The following is a 15,210-nucleotide window of genomic DNA, read 5'->3' as shown; positions in this document are numbered from 1 at the left end:
GCTCACACTCTGCATGTGTGCTTGCATGTGTGTGCCTATGTGTGTATGCCTATTTACAGTAAATGTGTGCGCACACATGTGTGTAAGCTTGACTGTGGCAGGGAAGGATTCAATGAAAATTGCACCACTGAGTTTGTCAACAAGCTGATGACGGACGGCAAATTCAAATATGAAATTAAATAGCTCTTTAAGTAATTTTTCACAGCAGTGTTGACTGGCCGCAAGCTGTACACAAAGTTAAACAAGTGTGAGGCTTTCAAATCCTAATTTAATGATGTTGCTACATGGCTGAAATATGACAGACTTCAAATTAGTCATTTGAAATATGCTCAGTAATTTAGCAATGTATCTTTGTGTTGTAGATGTAGATGTAGATTGGAACATACTCAATTTGTCTAACACTACAAAAGAAAAAATGTACTAAAAAGTGAATAAAACTATTGCAGTTTATCAAGGTTTTACAAAGGAAATTACTGAAGTAAACCCAGACTGGTTTTTACATTGCAAATTTTCCGTAATTAGCATCATGACACTTTTTTTTATTAAGTCCTGCACAACAATGGGCTGAAGAAGATGACGTAATGGATCAAGGCTATGACCTCATTGACTTCAGAGATGCTTTGATCCAAGGTTTTTTGCTCCAAACAAATGGATGTTTTTTTGCTCTTAACAAATGAAAAATATTTAAGTGTTATACACTTCCTGGTTGTGATTCTGAGTATTTTACTGAAGAACTTGGTGTTGATTTTGTTGTACGAGCAAGTAAAAATGTTGCACTTTGTGCATTTATGTTCTGTGATATTTTTATAGACCAATACATATCTAAGCCTCAGAAGTTTATTTTAGCATGCTTGTCATTTGCTGAGATGTTAATTCTCATCCCAGCAAATGACAAGCTATCAACTCTTTATCTTTCATTGGATATAAAGTGCTGTTGAAATGGTCTAAAAAGCTGCTGTGGCATTCACAGCTTACCAAGCACTTTTACTGCAAATTGAAATTAAATATTTATAAGTAGACGCAATGTTAATTAGCAAAGAACACCCGAAAGAGCTCAATAAAATATTGGTTTTTTATCATTTTTAGATTGATTGAGAGAAAAGCATATGTTGTTGATTAACAATTACCATCCAACTGTAAAAAGCTTCCCTTTGTGTATTTTATAAGCTGTAAATGTTTCTTTCTTGGCTCAGAGTGTTCCATCAGGCTGCCAACATTTCTAAATCCAGATTTCTCCCCACTGGACTGAGGTTGAAAAGAATGCAACTAATACCCAGCTGAAACATGACCAACAGCTATCTGACCCAAAAATGTCAGTATCAACAACTGGAACGCTTTCGCGACAATTTATTGTAATATGATCAAATTAATATATTCACAGACAGAGTTCCTAACAATTCTACATATTGTTTACTGAAAACGTATTAAAGTTATTTAATTGTATTTATTTAGATAATGATGCATAGAAAGATATAATGAACGCGGTTTAGCTTCCACACCATGATTCTCCATGCATTTTACAACCAGAAATATTTCCAAACAAATGGATTTGTTTCCTTTGTAAGATACTGAAAAGTTGAGGAGTCTTCTTTCACCCAGCTGTCCAGCCATGTGCACTTCAATGTAAGGGGTCAGTAGAAGAAAACTCTTTTACCTACTCCTTTTCAAGGAATCTAATTAAAACGATCAACTAGTATTATTTTGAAAGATTTTTGGTAGTTTTCGAAACCTTAATTTTTAAACGATGGCACATGTCAATATCACCACCAGCCTGGTTCTTGTCCATTACGCACTGCCCCTTACACGCTGATTGTTGAAGATAGCCCGCCCAAAGCACTGGGCAGATATGGCAAATGAATGAATGGCAGAGAAAACAAAATTCTTACTCATTTTACTGTTCCCTTGTATTTTTCTCTAATGTGCAACAGGTTGCTTCATGTGGTTTTTTGCTTCCCTCTGCTGTTGAACTGGTCAAACCAACTGGAAGATAATCATGACATTAAACAAGTTCATTGGTTCTGATGCATATTTGACAATTAAATAATAAGAATATATATTTTAGCTAAAAACCTATCTGTTACCAATATTTATAAAAGTGGGTTAACATATTAAAAGTAGTTATTCCTGTTTTGAACCAACTGATATTTTCAATAGCTCCATTTGTCAGTGCTGTGACACACTTGGCTTTTAAATCACAGTGAAAACATTGTGTAATTTTAAATACATATGCAGTAATCAAGGAAATACACAAAAATATTATGTGAAAACTCTCTTTCTCTAACTTTGTCTGTCTCTCTCTCTCTGTCTGACTCTCTGTCTTGCTTTCTTCCTCCCTCCCTTCCTTTCTCTGTCTCTCTCTCTCTCACACACACACACACACACACACATGCACACACAGTGCAATATAAATTGCTATTATTGCTTCTGTTGGTCAGACAGTTGTAAAAAGTTGTCAAGTAGCCAATTATAGTAAGTCAAATTGGTCTTGATGTGTGTGTGTCAATATGTGTGAATGCCCATGTGTCCGGACAGGAAGTTGTGGTGACTGGTTTGAGGTCAGCGGTAGGAAAGAATGGGAACTATGCTGCTGCTGAGACAACGGCTGGTCACAGCACAAGCTTTGGGTTTCCGGACACGCTGCAGCCCCAAACCACATCCCACCATTACCCCCTCAACCCCTCCGTACCTGGTGAGTGTGCACTACTGATCCTTTTACAGCAATTCAGTGTGGCACTTTTTCTCCCCTTTTTGGGCAGTTTCACTTCACCTCGTTCTCCTTTTCATCCGTGTCACATCCCAACACTCAGCTTCTTTCAGTGGAATTATACAAAATGTTTCCTCACTAAATGCTGCCCCACCCTTCTCTTTAAACATTAAACACTGCACAACATTGTGACCACAGGAACTCAAGTGTCGTATCCCGGTTCTGTTTGCTAGCCTGAGTTATCCCACATTCCACTCAAAAAGATGTGGGTCTGTAAAGATTCACTAAAAATCCTCAGAATGTCTTTTTATTTTTTATTTTTGCAGAAGACTTACAATGTTGCTCTAAAGGCAACCTAACCTGAGCCATGGTGCTTCTGACACTGTTTTGGGCCTTAGTCGCCTTATTTTCTTGAGCCAAAGGAAAGTTTTATACTGTTTTCTCTAACAATCTAAAATAAAAGGTGAGCTCTACAGAAAAGCCAACACACAAATTTGATGATAAAGTGTCGCCAACCTATACATTTTTTTTGTTTGTAATATTACGACCACATTGTTAAAGATTGATTTTGCATTCAATTTTATTTAAAATTATCTAAAAATGTGGTGCTCACTTCAGATTTTTATTCAGTAACATTTATTCTCATCAAACCCTGTGTGTAGCTTGATGTCAGGATCAGTACTGATTTTTTGTGAAGGCTTCTGAGGCTTATTAGACATAATTAGTGAATAAGCAGCAACAGGAAGTCCACGGAACGCATGAGACAAGTTAGAAATAGTTATTCTGAATTTTAAAGTAAGGTTAGGAAGCATAATTGTTTCTTTAGCTTTGCCCATTTCACAATGCACTGTTCCACCCACCATCAGATCATAGAACGAGTAAGCTGCAAATCTATCAAGACATGGCCATCTGAGCTGACTGGACTGACATTGAAACCTATGGTAATTCTGGAGAAGATGTCTGCACCTCTATTATATGTGTGCTTTATATGCATAACCTTTACGTTCAAGAGGTCAAATAAAAGCCATTATGTAAAGTCAGCCATATAAAATCTTGTTTAAAGTTTTCCATAAGTGATGCAGGTAATACAGCAAATACATGGTAAGAAGATGCTCTGATCAGATGAAACCAAAATATAACTTTCTAGACTATAAATAAACTTACATGTTTGGAGAAAAGCTAACACAGATCATCACCCTGCATCCCCACAATGAATCATGGTGGTGGAACTAATCAGAATTAATGGGAAGATGGACAGAGTGCAGAATAATTTAAGACCTGGTAGATTTATAAGATCTATCAGCATGACAATATGCAGTCACATGCAACTGGAGTTATTGGGGTGATATAAAAAATTGTTATTAATTTTAGAATGGCCCAATCGCAGACTCCCACTCACGCAATGTGAAAATATAATTTTATTTTGATGTTTCCACATACACTTCATCTGATATTTGACTGGGTATAAGCTATTCTCAAAAATGTGAAAACATTTTCAGTAAATTTGTCAAGCTGGACAAAACTGGTAAAGGTCTTGCAGCTGCAACTGCAGTGAAACTTGAATCCACTCAGTATTGACTCAGGAGGCTGAAAGAATGCCATGGTTTTGTATGTGTTAAAAGAATCTGGAAACTGGGTATTAATTTACTTCCACTTCAAAATTATGAGCAAATTAATTTTCATGTATGTCACACAGTACCAATGAAAATACATCTAGGTTTGTGGTTTAGATTTGACAATATATCAAAGATCAAATGGTTTTGTTTTCTTCTTTTCGTTATTTCTTTCTTTCCTTTTTTCTCTCCCTTTCTTTTTCTCTCTCTATTTATTTATTTATTTATTTATTTATTTATTTATTTATTTATTCATGTTATACATTTTCAAAAGTTGGTATGTTTTTATGGTCAAAATGAGAATCCAAACAGTGCATAACTGAACCAAGGGAAAAACAAATCACTACGTTAATGTAACACCAGCAGATGTCAGTCTTGCCAAAGAAAAGGCTTCAGGGTGAAAACATTAATCATGCAGAACAATTAAAACATTAAGAAAGTCATATAAACTTATGATAAAATCGGTATTGTAGGAGTGTAGGATTATTTTGTTATTGTCAATAATATTATTCTCTGTTGTGGTGTTACATTTACTCAAAACTCTGTCAACTGAAAAATGGAAAAGAAATTGTACTCTTATTTTGTTGTGCTATTATTGTCCTGATACGGACTATGTGGTGTTTCAAATTCTTACAATTTTTTTTATTAAAAAAAAAAAAAAAAAAAAAAAAAAGACGTGCTTTACATTGCTCGAGTAAATGAATACATGATAACTGAACCATTTTTCTTTTTTATTTGATTCCAAATTTTGAGTGACTTCTTTATTCGTATGCTCTGTATTTCTTATAATTTTATTCATTATGTTAAACCCAGTTTGGAACTTCCAGGGCTTTTTTCTGTAGTGCGCATGCGCATTGCCAGCTCAGCTGACAGCAGCAGCAATAACAGCAGGAGTCAGATGATCATGGCAGACTCTGGAAGTAGCGACGAGGTAGCAGTGATTTGCAACACCGACATCACTTCAACGGAGTCGGAAAACAACTTAATAAACACGGTTGTATTTTATTTTATTCTTTTTAAATTAGCGAAGTTTTTTTTTCAAGCAACTTCAAGTTATCCCGAGAGAAAACACTCCCCGTATGGCCTAAACTAGCCGAATTATGCTTAGCAGCGGATACTTTTCCATTGGGTTTTCAAAGAAGAAATCAGGGTTTTATGGAAGGTTTGGTTCAGCGATAATTTCAACATTTGTAAATGTTAGAAAAATACGCTCTAAGTGCGTGTGCTCAGAGAGTTCAATAACTTTTTAAACTTTGCTCTCGGTGTTAGCTTGCCCGTTAGCAGCCGAAACAGGAAGTTTTGTTTACTTTGAATGAGATTTATATTCATCCAGGTGACTCATGTGCTCCGCGTTTTTTTTTTTTTTTTTTTTTTTTTTGCATATCATAAACTAAATGACAAGGTCTATTTTTTTCCCTACTTATTTGACTGTTCTATATATTTGTACTGTGTTTTGCTCAAAACACTTACAATGTCAGAGCTTTTTGCTCACCTGAACTTGCATTGCCGTAACTCTGCTGCTCTTGCTCATGTTTCTGGTTCATATTTCCGGTTTTAGATGGTGGAGAGAGGCACGGCTCTGCTGAAGAAAATGGAGATAAGCGTGGCAGAGGCAGATAAGAGGACAGGAAAGAACACGGTCAACATGCAAGAAACTTACACTGTCTACCTCATAGAAACACGGTAGGTTACGAACTGATGCATATCTGATCATATCTGCTCATGCTTTCTTCAGTTAACCAATGTACCAGAAGCATTTCAGTCAAACAGGTTCAAAACGGGGGTGTGGATAAACACAACAGGTTGACTCATACCACATTTATTGGCATAATACACTCACAGTAACAAATTTTTTGCAATGCAGTAGAAAACCATTAACCCGCTCAACAGATTTCTTCTGCTTTTACCTTTTTATCACACTTGCATGAAAATCATCCATCAAATTTGAATACCATCAAAAACATCAGACTTACAAATACTGTAGTTATTTTTTGATAACTGCAGTATCAGTAAAGCATGTATGCTTTTTCATACGTCATACATGCACTTAAAACATTAGGGTGAAATATCTCTTTTTCTTTTTTTCCTTTTCTGCTGTTTAATCCCATTTGTTTTCCTGCCTGAAGGCCAGCTGAATCCGTCTCAGAAGAAGGTTCACCAGTTGCACCTGACACGTTGTGGCGACGCTACAGTGAGTTTGAACTTCTCAGAACATATCTCCTGGTCACATATCCCTATATCATCGTCCCTCCACTGCCAGAGAAAAGGGTGAGTGAGATTGAAGTGATGGTAGAACTATGTACTACTAATTAAACTAGTTTCATAGTATAGAAATCATTGGATCTGTGTTTTTACCTTTACTACTTTTGATGTGTTGATTTGACCGCGTCTCTTGCAGGCAGAGTTTGTGTGGCACAAGCTTTCAGCAGATAACCTCGACCCAGATTTTGTAGAGCGACGGAGGGTTGGTCTGGAAAACTTCCTGCTGCGTCTTGCATCACATCCTGTCCTGTCAAACGATAACATTTTCTTCCTCTTTCTCACAGAGGTTTGTAACCAAATATACAACTCATTATGACCCTTTTTTAGTCCACTGTTGCTTAATGTCTTGAACATTTTTTAGCAGATCTAAAACCTGAGGTAGAAAAGTGATACAAATGTTGCTTTGTGACTCAGGTCAATTGTGAAAAAAAAAACAGAATTTTAGCTGAAGATCATTTGCCTCTGAGCTATGTCAGACTCAGTATAAGGTTTCCATTTAGCAGTTTTCATGTAACTCTTCTGTTAATTTTATGTTGTATTATTTTGAAAGGATAAATGATACACAGGTACAGCAGTATGTATACTCTGACTAAAAGGTCACAGTTTTGACCTTTTGTTTTTCTCAGTCACTTTCAACTTTTATTTTTTGAAGTGATGGTGTCGACCTCCGACTCTCATCTCTGTCTGCTTTGTGTTCTCTGAATGTCCTTAGGAGAAGGGATGGAGAGAAGCAGTCCTGGAGACAGGTTTCCAAGACAAGGTTGGGTCAAGTTACTGTGATTGAATGTATTTGCTTAGTGTTAGTAGTTGTTTTGTCTTATGATATTAAATCTCATCAAATCTGTAGATTTTCTATTTGTCATATATAAACAGAAAAAAAATATTTCTTCTTTTCCAAAAGGTGGACTCCAGATTAAAGTCATTAAGTGCCATGTTCAGAGTCAAGAATCCTGACAAGTAGGTGGAAAGCTGTTTTTTAATTAACTGAAATAGAAACTATCTTACAACATAAAATAGGCTAAACCAGATCACAAAGCAACACATCACACCTCTGTCTAAAGAAATTCAAGAAAAGAAAAGAAAGAGACACCTGTCAGCCTAGAAATTGTTGTTTCTTATTAAAAGAATTGGACTCCAGCAAATCACAGTGAGTTTTCTGGAGCTGAAGCTTACACTTTTATTTTAAACAATATCCATGAGGACTGCAGCAAAATCGGTTGCAGGTTAAAGAGTGGTTTTAAAAAGTGATTCATCACACATTTACTTGATATTTGCATCATTAAGCCAAAGTTTAGCATAAACTGCAAAACAAATGATGACTTGTCATGTTTTTAGGCGATTCACAGCTCTGAAACACTACAGTGAGGATTTGAGCACCGTCATCTCTCAGTTACTCAGGATAAGAGCGGTAAGTTTGGAAACGCTGTAGATAGTCAAATACACATAGATAATCAAATATACATGCTTAGCTGATATTTTGTTTTTATAGATCTATGCTTGTAATATGGCTGTGAATAATTTTTAACATAAACTGCCATTCAGTCTTTTAATTTCTGTATGTAATTTGCTGTTAGCCTTCTAGCTTTTGGAGCAGTACTCATTAATTAGGCACCATGTGACATTTTTAGTGAATATTCAGACATTAATTGGAATGCAATTTTAAATCCTGAAATTAATAGTACACCTAAGGTAAATAAAACAAACAAACAAAAACAATCATATTGCTGTTTGTTATTGCAGCGAGTTGCAGACAGACTCTATGGGGTTTATAAAGTTCATGCTAACTATGGCAGAGTTTTCAGGTAAGAAACTATTATCTATAGCATTTTTTTTCCTAAATTGAACAATTACATTAAAAGGTTTTGATGTTGTAAATATTTTACATTCTTATTAAAAATTACATTTGTCAGAAATGTGATGCTTTAAGTGCTATTTTAAACATTTTAAAGGTAATTACTAATCCAAGCATGTAGTTGCAGAGCAATATATGAGAATATAGAGAAAAAATAATTATTTAAAACTCATATTGCTTTAACAAAAAAAAGAGAACCGTTGGGGTAAATCAGTGCTCAAAACTTTGTTTTTCAGTGAGTGGAGTGCGATAGAAAAAGAAATGGGAGACGGATTGCAGAGTGCTGGCCACCACATGGATACGTGAGTAGCAGCCTGAGACTTTCTAACGTTTACCTTTCTGGTAAAACTTGATTATTTTATCTAAGTTACAGATTAGCACTGTGTGCACACACACTGATACAGCATATCTTGTTTTAGCTTATCTCTACACAAATGCCTCTGTTTGTGTCTAGGTATGCTGCATCAATAGATGACATTCTTGAAGAAGAAGAGCACTACGCAGACCAGCTGAAGGAATACCTCTTCTACACGGAAGCTGTCAGGTAAATTACTGTAAAAGACTGAAACTCCTATAATCAGCAGCCATAAAATGTTATCCTCCATTTTGCTTCAGAGTCACCTGCCTGTCAAACAGCTTTACAAATCAGTACTACTGTTTTTTCTTGTTTGTTTTGTTTTTTTTGCTGCTGTTTTTTAATAAATGGTTTGGATTATTTTTTTTTTTTCCTGAAATGTTTGTGTTTTCCATGTAGAACTACTTGAACGTGCAAAGTATTAATCATAGTACAGGGAAAATCAGAAGAACAAATAGTAGTTGGCATTTGTCACATAGTTTGAGTTGTAATTTTTATAACGGTAAAAAAAAAACCCAGCAAACATGCTGCTTTTTGAAATGCTTACTTCATATTTTAAAATATGTGTAATAAAGTATACAAACGGTCCACAAGTCTGTTTATCTGTGTAACAGATATTCTACAAGACCTCAAAGTATCCTTAAAAATTAATGATTACTCAAGAGTGGCTACAGTTACTTTTCTACATGCATCAAGGCCGTGTTGATTATGTAAGACATAATAGAAAATCAAACCCCAGTTACCACTTGGAAGGCTTGACATAATGCAAACACTGTGAACCGGTGGGCGTTCTGCCTTTCAGTTGGCTCGACGGTTTTTCCTCATCTCCCAGTTGGCTGCTTGGTTTACCCAACTCTCACATTGTGTCCCCGTGTATCAGCAGAGTTCTGTTTGCCTTTATTTTGTTTTTAAGGATGAATTAAAAACATGTGGGTAGCAGTTTATGGCACAGTTGAGCAGCTGGTGCTGCTGTTGCACAGTTGCCAAGCCACAACAAATTGTAAGCAGTAATGCATGTCCTCTAAGAGCCTTTTACTGTGTTCCTGTTTGGGACATCTGCAACGCTGCCATCCTGTCAGAACATATGTCTGTTAATGGAGCTGCATTAAGATTATATGTCCTTTTTTTTCTAATCCTTATGTTTACATTAGGTACTTTAAGGAATTCCATTGACTGGAATAAATATTAATTTCAAGTTTATTTACTTTTTGCATTTAAAAATAAATTGTGTGTTTTAGGTCAGTCTGTAGAAAACATGAGCTGATCCAGTACGAACTGGAGATGGCAGCACAGGACCTCTCCTACAAGAAGCAGCAGAAGGAAGAGCTGGAGACTGGGGTAACAACAACAACAACAACTTCTTTCTCACTCATTTGTACCAAATAAAAACATCTGTCCAATTCAAAACACACCAACAAGACTTTTTAACCAGTGATGTATTTAATTATTTTATTTCATTTTTGTAACTAAAGTTTGGAATAGTTGTGCAACTAGCAATGTGTTGACTCTGCTGTCACTTTACACGGTCCTTTCTTTTCTTGTGTGTGCATGCAGACGGTGCGCATCTTTTCTCTGAAGGGAATGACCAGTAAATTATTTGGCCAAGAGACTCAGGAGCAGAGGGAGAGCAAGGTGGCAGCCCTGGAACAGAGTATCCAAGAGGGAGAGGATGCTCTGAAGGAGAAGAACGCAGAGTCCCAGTAAGGCCTTCCTTCATGCTTAAACTTTCTAAAGTTGCAGTTCATAATATGAAACAACCTTTTAAGTTGAGGCTGGCGAATAACTGAGTAATACCAAGGCTTTAGGAGTATTTGTCCCCTTTCGGATTATATTTGTTTTTACTTTTTTAGTCTAATTTAAATGATTCATATCATCAAGCAATCGTTCTCGGGTTCATTTTCATTCCTGTCTTGATTGCTTGACCTGTAGAATTAAAATCAACCATCTGATGAAATAGAACCTGTCTTACTATATGATAAAGTGAAAGAGCTCATAAAGTAACACATGATATTCTTACCTGAAGAAATTGAACAACCTGCCAAAAACCCTGGGGCTTATTATGCAGTCACAGTAGTGCATGTACCAATTGGGAGATTGCATAACTTGGACTGTAGGTATTTCCGTTCATTTTCATGGCGAGCTGGAACACACCATCTCTCCATTCATTGTCAGTTTTTTTTTTTGGGGGGGAGGCGATAGCACTTCTGATTAATTTTATTGACTGGAATGAAAACATGCTCTTGGAATTGAATTAATTAACTTATTTTTCTGCATAGGCAGCTCACTTTTTAAGGTCCATGTTAACTCTGAATCCAGAACAGAAAGACGATGCACAGTTCTGTATATTGCTGAGAAAATGGTCATCATGACATTGCAAGTTATTCAAATGTGCAGACATCTAGGTTTGTGTTTTATGCATTCAAAGGTTTTCATTGTCAACGTTTAATGGCCAATGTTTAATGGAGAAATTATTGATGACATGCAGTCAGCGTGAGACAAAAACAAAGACTTTGCTACCTTTTAAGCTCTTGTGAGTCCTTATTTGAGTTTCTTCTTAGTGCAGGACTGAGTCCACAATTCCTGTCTTTTCTTTCCGTTGACACGGTTACCTGCCACGCTGTGTCTGCTTAGACGCTTGACCCTGCCAAACAAACCCTGCTGAGTCTTGCTTTCAGCCCTGTAGTCGATAATGCATTTCTATGATGTTGCACAGCTGCCTGTCTAGTCAGTGGTTTCATATACAAAAGCCACCTGCGTGAATACAAAAAAAAGAGGAAGTAGCACATGAATAACTGAAGAGCATACAAAATCATCCATTGTTAGTTTCCTCTTCCTCTCACTTATCCTCGGTTGTGTTTCTTCCTGACAGACAGACTGATAATAGGTTGTGTTTGTGTCGTCAGAGAGTTTGTGGAGAAAGCATGGAACGACATTGAGCGGTTCAAGGAGCAGAAGGAAAAAGACTTGCGTGAAGCGTTGATCAGCTACGCCATCATGCAGATCAGCATGTGTAAAAAGGTACATTTCTCATATTTTCCCCAATAAATTCTCTTTATGTATTTAGAAGTTTTGATTATTTGACATTCTCATTTCAGTTTTTTTTTTTTCTGTATAACATTCTTCATAATTCAAACATTCTCATTTTCTGCCACCTCTCTGCTTTTTCAGGGAATACAAGTGTGGTCCAACGCCAAAGAGTGCTTCAATAAAATGTGAGCCTTCTCGATGGCCAATCAACCACTGCACCAAAAAAAAAAGAAATCACCCTTCGGCCGGTCATCATTTCATCTCACTGAGACAGGCTGAGACCGCAAACACTGCCTCCTTTTTGCTTTCAGTGATACTGATATTATTTCTCCCAACTCCTCCTGTCTCGTTCATTTATTTACTTGAAAACAGCCCATGGAGTTAAAGACAAGTATTGAATTGAATCATCTTTTATGAATGCCTGTGTCTTAACTGTACGTCAGCAGGCAATCAAGACTTTATTCTCCCATCGTCAGCGTAACCAAGAAGAAAGTTTGGTACAAACTGTTCAAAACTCTAAAATCAGTGTGCTTTTTGTTATTTTGTTTCTTTCTAAATAAATGGATTTCACAGCAGACTTCTTCAAGTCTAATCATGAGAAGGTTCCTGTTATATGTAACTCAAATTAGTGTTGCCTTCTGTGGAGAGCTCTTCAATATTTAATTAAACTAAGTGCATGAATTTGGGGTGAATACTTGCATCACTGCTGAACAGCTTCAAGTCTTTTTTTTTTGTGCTCATTTGACTTTTTTTTTTGCTTTAAATTTCAACAACAGTTTTTATAATATCCAGGAGTTTGGTGACTCGCCAAAGACACGTATATATTTTGAAGCACTTTCTGCCTCACACTACAGACTCAGAAAACCACTACATCCCCAAATTCCTTTTAGTCTGGCTTTTAATGCCATACTAGACTTTGTATATCTGGTACTGCTAATTGAAAGTTGACCAATATTGTGATGACCAAGTGCTTTTAAGGTACAGCTGGCTGGTGGATAATATAAGACTGATTTACTTTGTTTTTCTAAAAGAGAGGAGCGAAGAGTATGTTCGGCCAAAGGTACAACCTAAAAGTCAATGCCGAGTGTGTACTACCTTGCATACCTTGTTAGCCTGTGCGAAAAGCAGCACATATGCGAGTTCAAAACTCTGCCTTTTCTGTACCGTTGAGCTTTATTGCCTTAACAAATCAAGTGGTGTTTTAAAAGGACTGGCCAAGAAAAACCCGTCAACCGTCAATGTGCCTCACCATTTGTTTTCCTCTGATGTGACCAAAAGAAATGGTAACTCATTAATTTAATCTTCACTGTTTTATATTTTATTAACCAATTAATATAAGTAACTTTCATCACAACAGTTGAGAGGTGAAATTTGGTGCCAAATGGATCTGACATCTGAATGTTGTGCTGAGAATTGCTGCAAATCTTTGTTGTTTTTTTTCAGGATGTACCGTTTACCAATATGTTCTGAAGCTAAGGCATTATGTTGGTTTTATAGTAAATGAGTCAAATGTAATTATTGTACTAAAAACTAATTAAAAACATAATTTTGACTCATTTTGTTTCATTTTCCCCCAATATTCAGCATTTGTAACATGAATCTGCTAGTTTTACATATCTTTAATATCTATTATTTGACCTATTGTGTTTAAAATCTGACTTTAACTGGACAACATATCTTTATATGTTGTCTTTTGAATGTCATTTGACTAACCACAAACGTATTTCCTCCACACCTGCTGGTAATAGGGAAATCACCTGGGTGTGTTCCTGTTTACATTCAGAATATCTGATGGTGCAGTGATACAGAGTTTTCTTTGTATACTAGTTATTTTCCATCTAATATAACCAAAAGTTTAAGTATCCTCTCTATTACAAAAATAAAAATCTCGTTTACCAAAACAATTGTTTGTACTAAATTGTAATAAGCTATTGTTTTCAATTTATGTACTGCACAATTATGTTTTATGATGAGTTAAAAACCTTTTTTTTTAAATGTGCTAAATGTTTGCATTTGGTTCTGTAAGACCATGGAGAGAAACGTTGTAGTAGGTCGGAACCAATAGAAAACAGCTAAATGGCGCCACCTTCCGTTTCAAAATTAGGCCAGAAAGCATCTAAAAAAAAGTGGAGCAAAATGTTTGATGTTCTACTTGTTCTGCCTGTGAAAATAGAGGCATTATGTAGGCACCAGAAGTCTTGCATTCATATATCTTTTTGGGTATTCCTAGAAACATGTTTGTTTTTTCTTGTTTTTTTTCTAAAAATATACAGGCTCTTTGGGTCACAAGAAATACCCAAATAGTTGAATCAAAATAATAATGAAGGCCATTGCAATTTTAGTATTTAGATTTGAATATGATGGAAATTATTTTCTGTATATCATTACCAAGGTCTTAAAATATGCCATACTATTATACCCATTGTTTTAAGGAATCTTAAGGAACAGCCTGATGAGTGAAAAACATTGAGAGCTTTGTAGGATTAAAAGTAATCAAAGTCCTAATGGAAAACAAAATTTCCATTTCCATTTAGCTCGTCATCGGAAGGAAGTATAAATGGATCCAATTAGACATTACACTGACTTTTAAACACGGTGGACCAACAGAAGGCGACTCTGCTTCCCAGATCATCATTGTGTGCGGAAGCTTTACACTCCAGCAATTGGTTTTGTTGCCTCCCAGAAAGTTTAAGAGTTTGATTCTTAAAAAAGAACTTAGGTACATGAGAATCCATCCTCTCATTTTCTCCACATTCAAGGTTGTAGTTTGTGTCCTGAATACAAATCTATGTTTGGAAGCTCTTGAAGCCGAATCCACTCTTTGTGAATATCTGCCAAGCTCTTGAGTGAACATCAATTGTAAACCGTTTTCTACTACATTTTTTTCTCACTCTGGCTGGGGAAGATGATTCATGTTCAGTTAATATGTTTAGGTTGAAAATACTGAAGACAGCGTGTCACAAGCAGTGATTTGTATGCCTTGTCAGCAGTCTTCAAGATTCATGATTGTATGTGATATTCCAAGATTATGACGATATTTGGACAAATTTAACAGTAATAAACACTTTCATTTGTCACTATGTGTGTTTGATTTTTCAAAAAATGAACTTAAATTCACTTTTCAATTATATTACAATGGAAGTGCAAATGTATGAGCAGTGAAAATGAAAAACTTACACTTTTTTGTGATATATTCTTTATTACAACAACAAAACCAGGAACACAGATCCACATTCAATGGCTGTGTTCTAAACTTGTATGTAGTAGGAGTCAAGCTTTTAAATATGTTTGTAGGTTGATTACAAAAATATCTCAATCCAACTGTAATGTTTTGGAGGGATTTTTATTTTTTTTTTGGATTCTTGTATTTTGTTCTATTTACTTTTACTTGCGTAAA

At 35.8% G+C, this 15,210-nt stretch overlaps 1 protein-coding gene across 1 annotated transcript; it reads left to right on the top strand.

The window, feature by feature from the left end:
- Nucleotides 1-5,164: 5,164 nt before the first annotated feature.
- On the top strand, nucleotides 5,165-13,365 carry LOC106905937 (sorting nexin-4-like). Its single transcript, XM_088001670.1, has 14 exons — nucleotides 5,165-5,311; nucleotides 5,876-6,000; nucleotides 6,444-6,585; nucleotides 6,716-6,865; nucleotides 7,292-7,339; nucleotides 7,481-7,536; nucleotides 7,915-7,987; nucleotides 8,320-8,381; nucleotides 8,668-8,733; nucleotides 8,886-8,975; nucleotides 10,025-10,124; nucleotides 10,341-10,486; nucleotides 11,690-11,804; nucleotides 11,955-13,365. The coding sequence occupies exons 1-14, from the start codon at nucleotides 5,165-5,167 to the stop codon at nucleotides 12,000-12,002; spliced, it is 1,368 nt and encodes a 455-aa protein (XP_087857796.1). The 3' UTR covers nucleotides 12,003-13,365.
- The last annotated feature ends 1,845 nt before the right edge of the window (nucleotides 13,366-15,210 follow it).

This window comes from Poecilia mexicana, unplaced genomic scaffold, assembly GCF_051168715.1.
Source record: "Poecilia mexicana isolate PSO_F unplaced genomic scaffold, ASM5116871v1 scaffold_2, whole genome shotgun sequence".
NCBI lineage: Eukaryota > Metazoa > Chordata > Actinopteri > Cyprinodontiformes > Poeciliidae > Poecilia > Poecilia mexicana.
The sequence above is the reverse complement of the archived record's forward strand: the minus strand, read 5'-3'. Positions and strand labels throughout refer to the sequence as shown.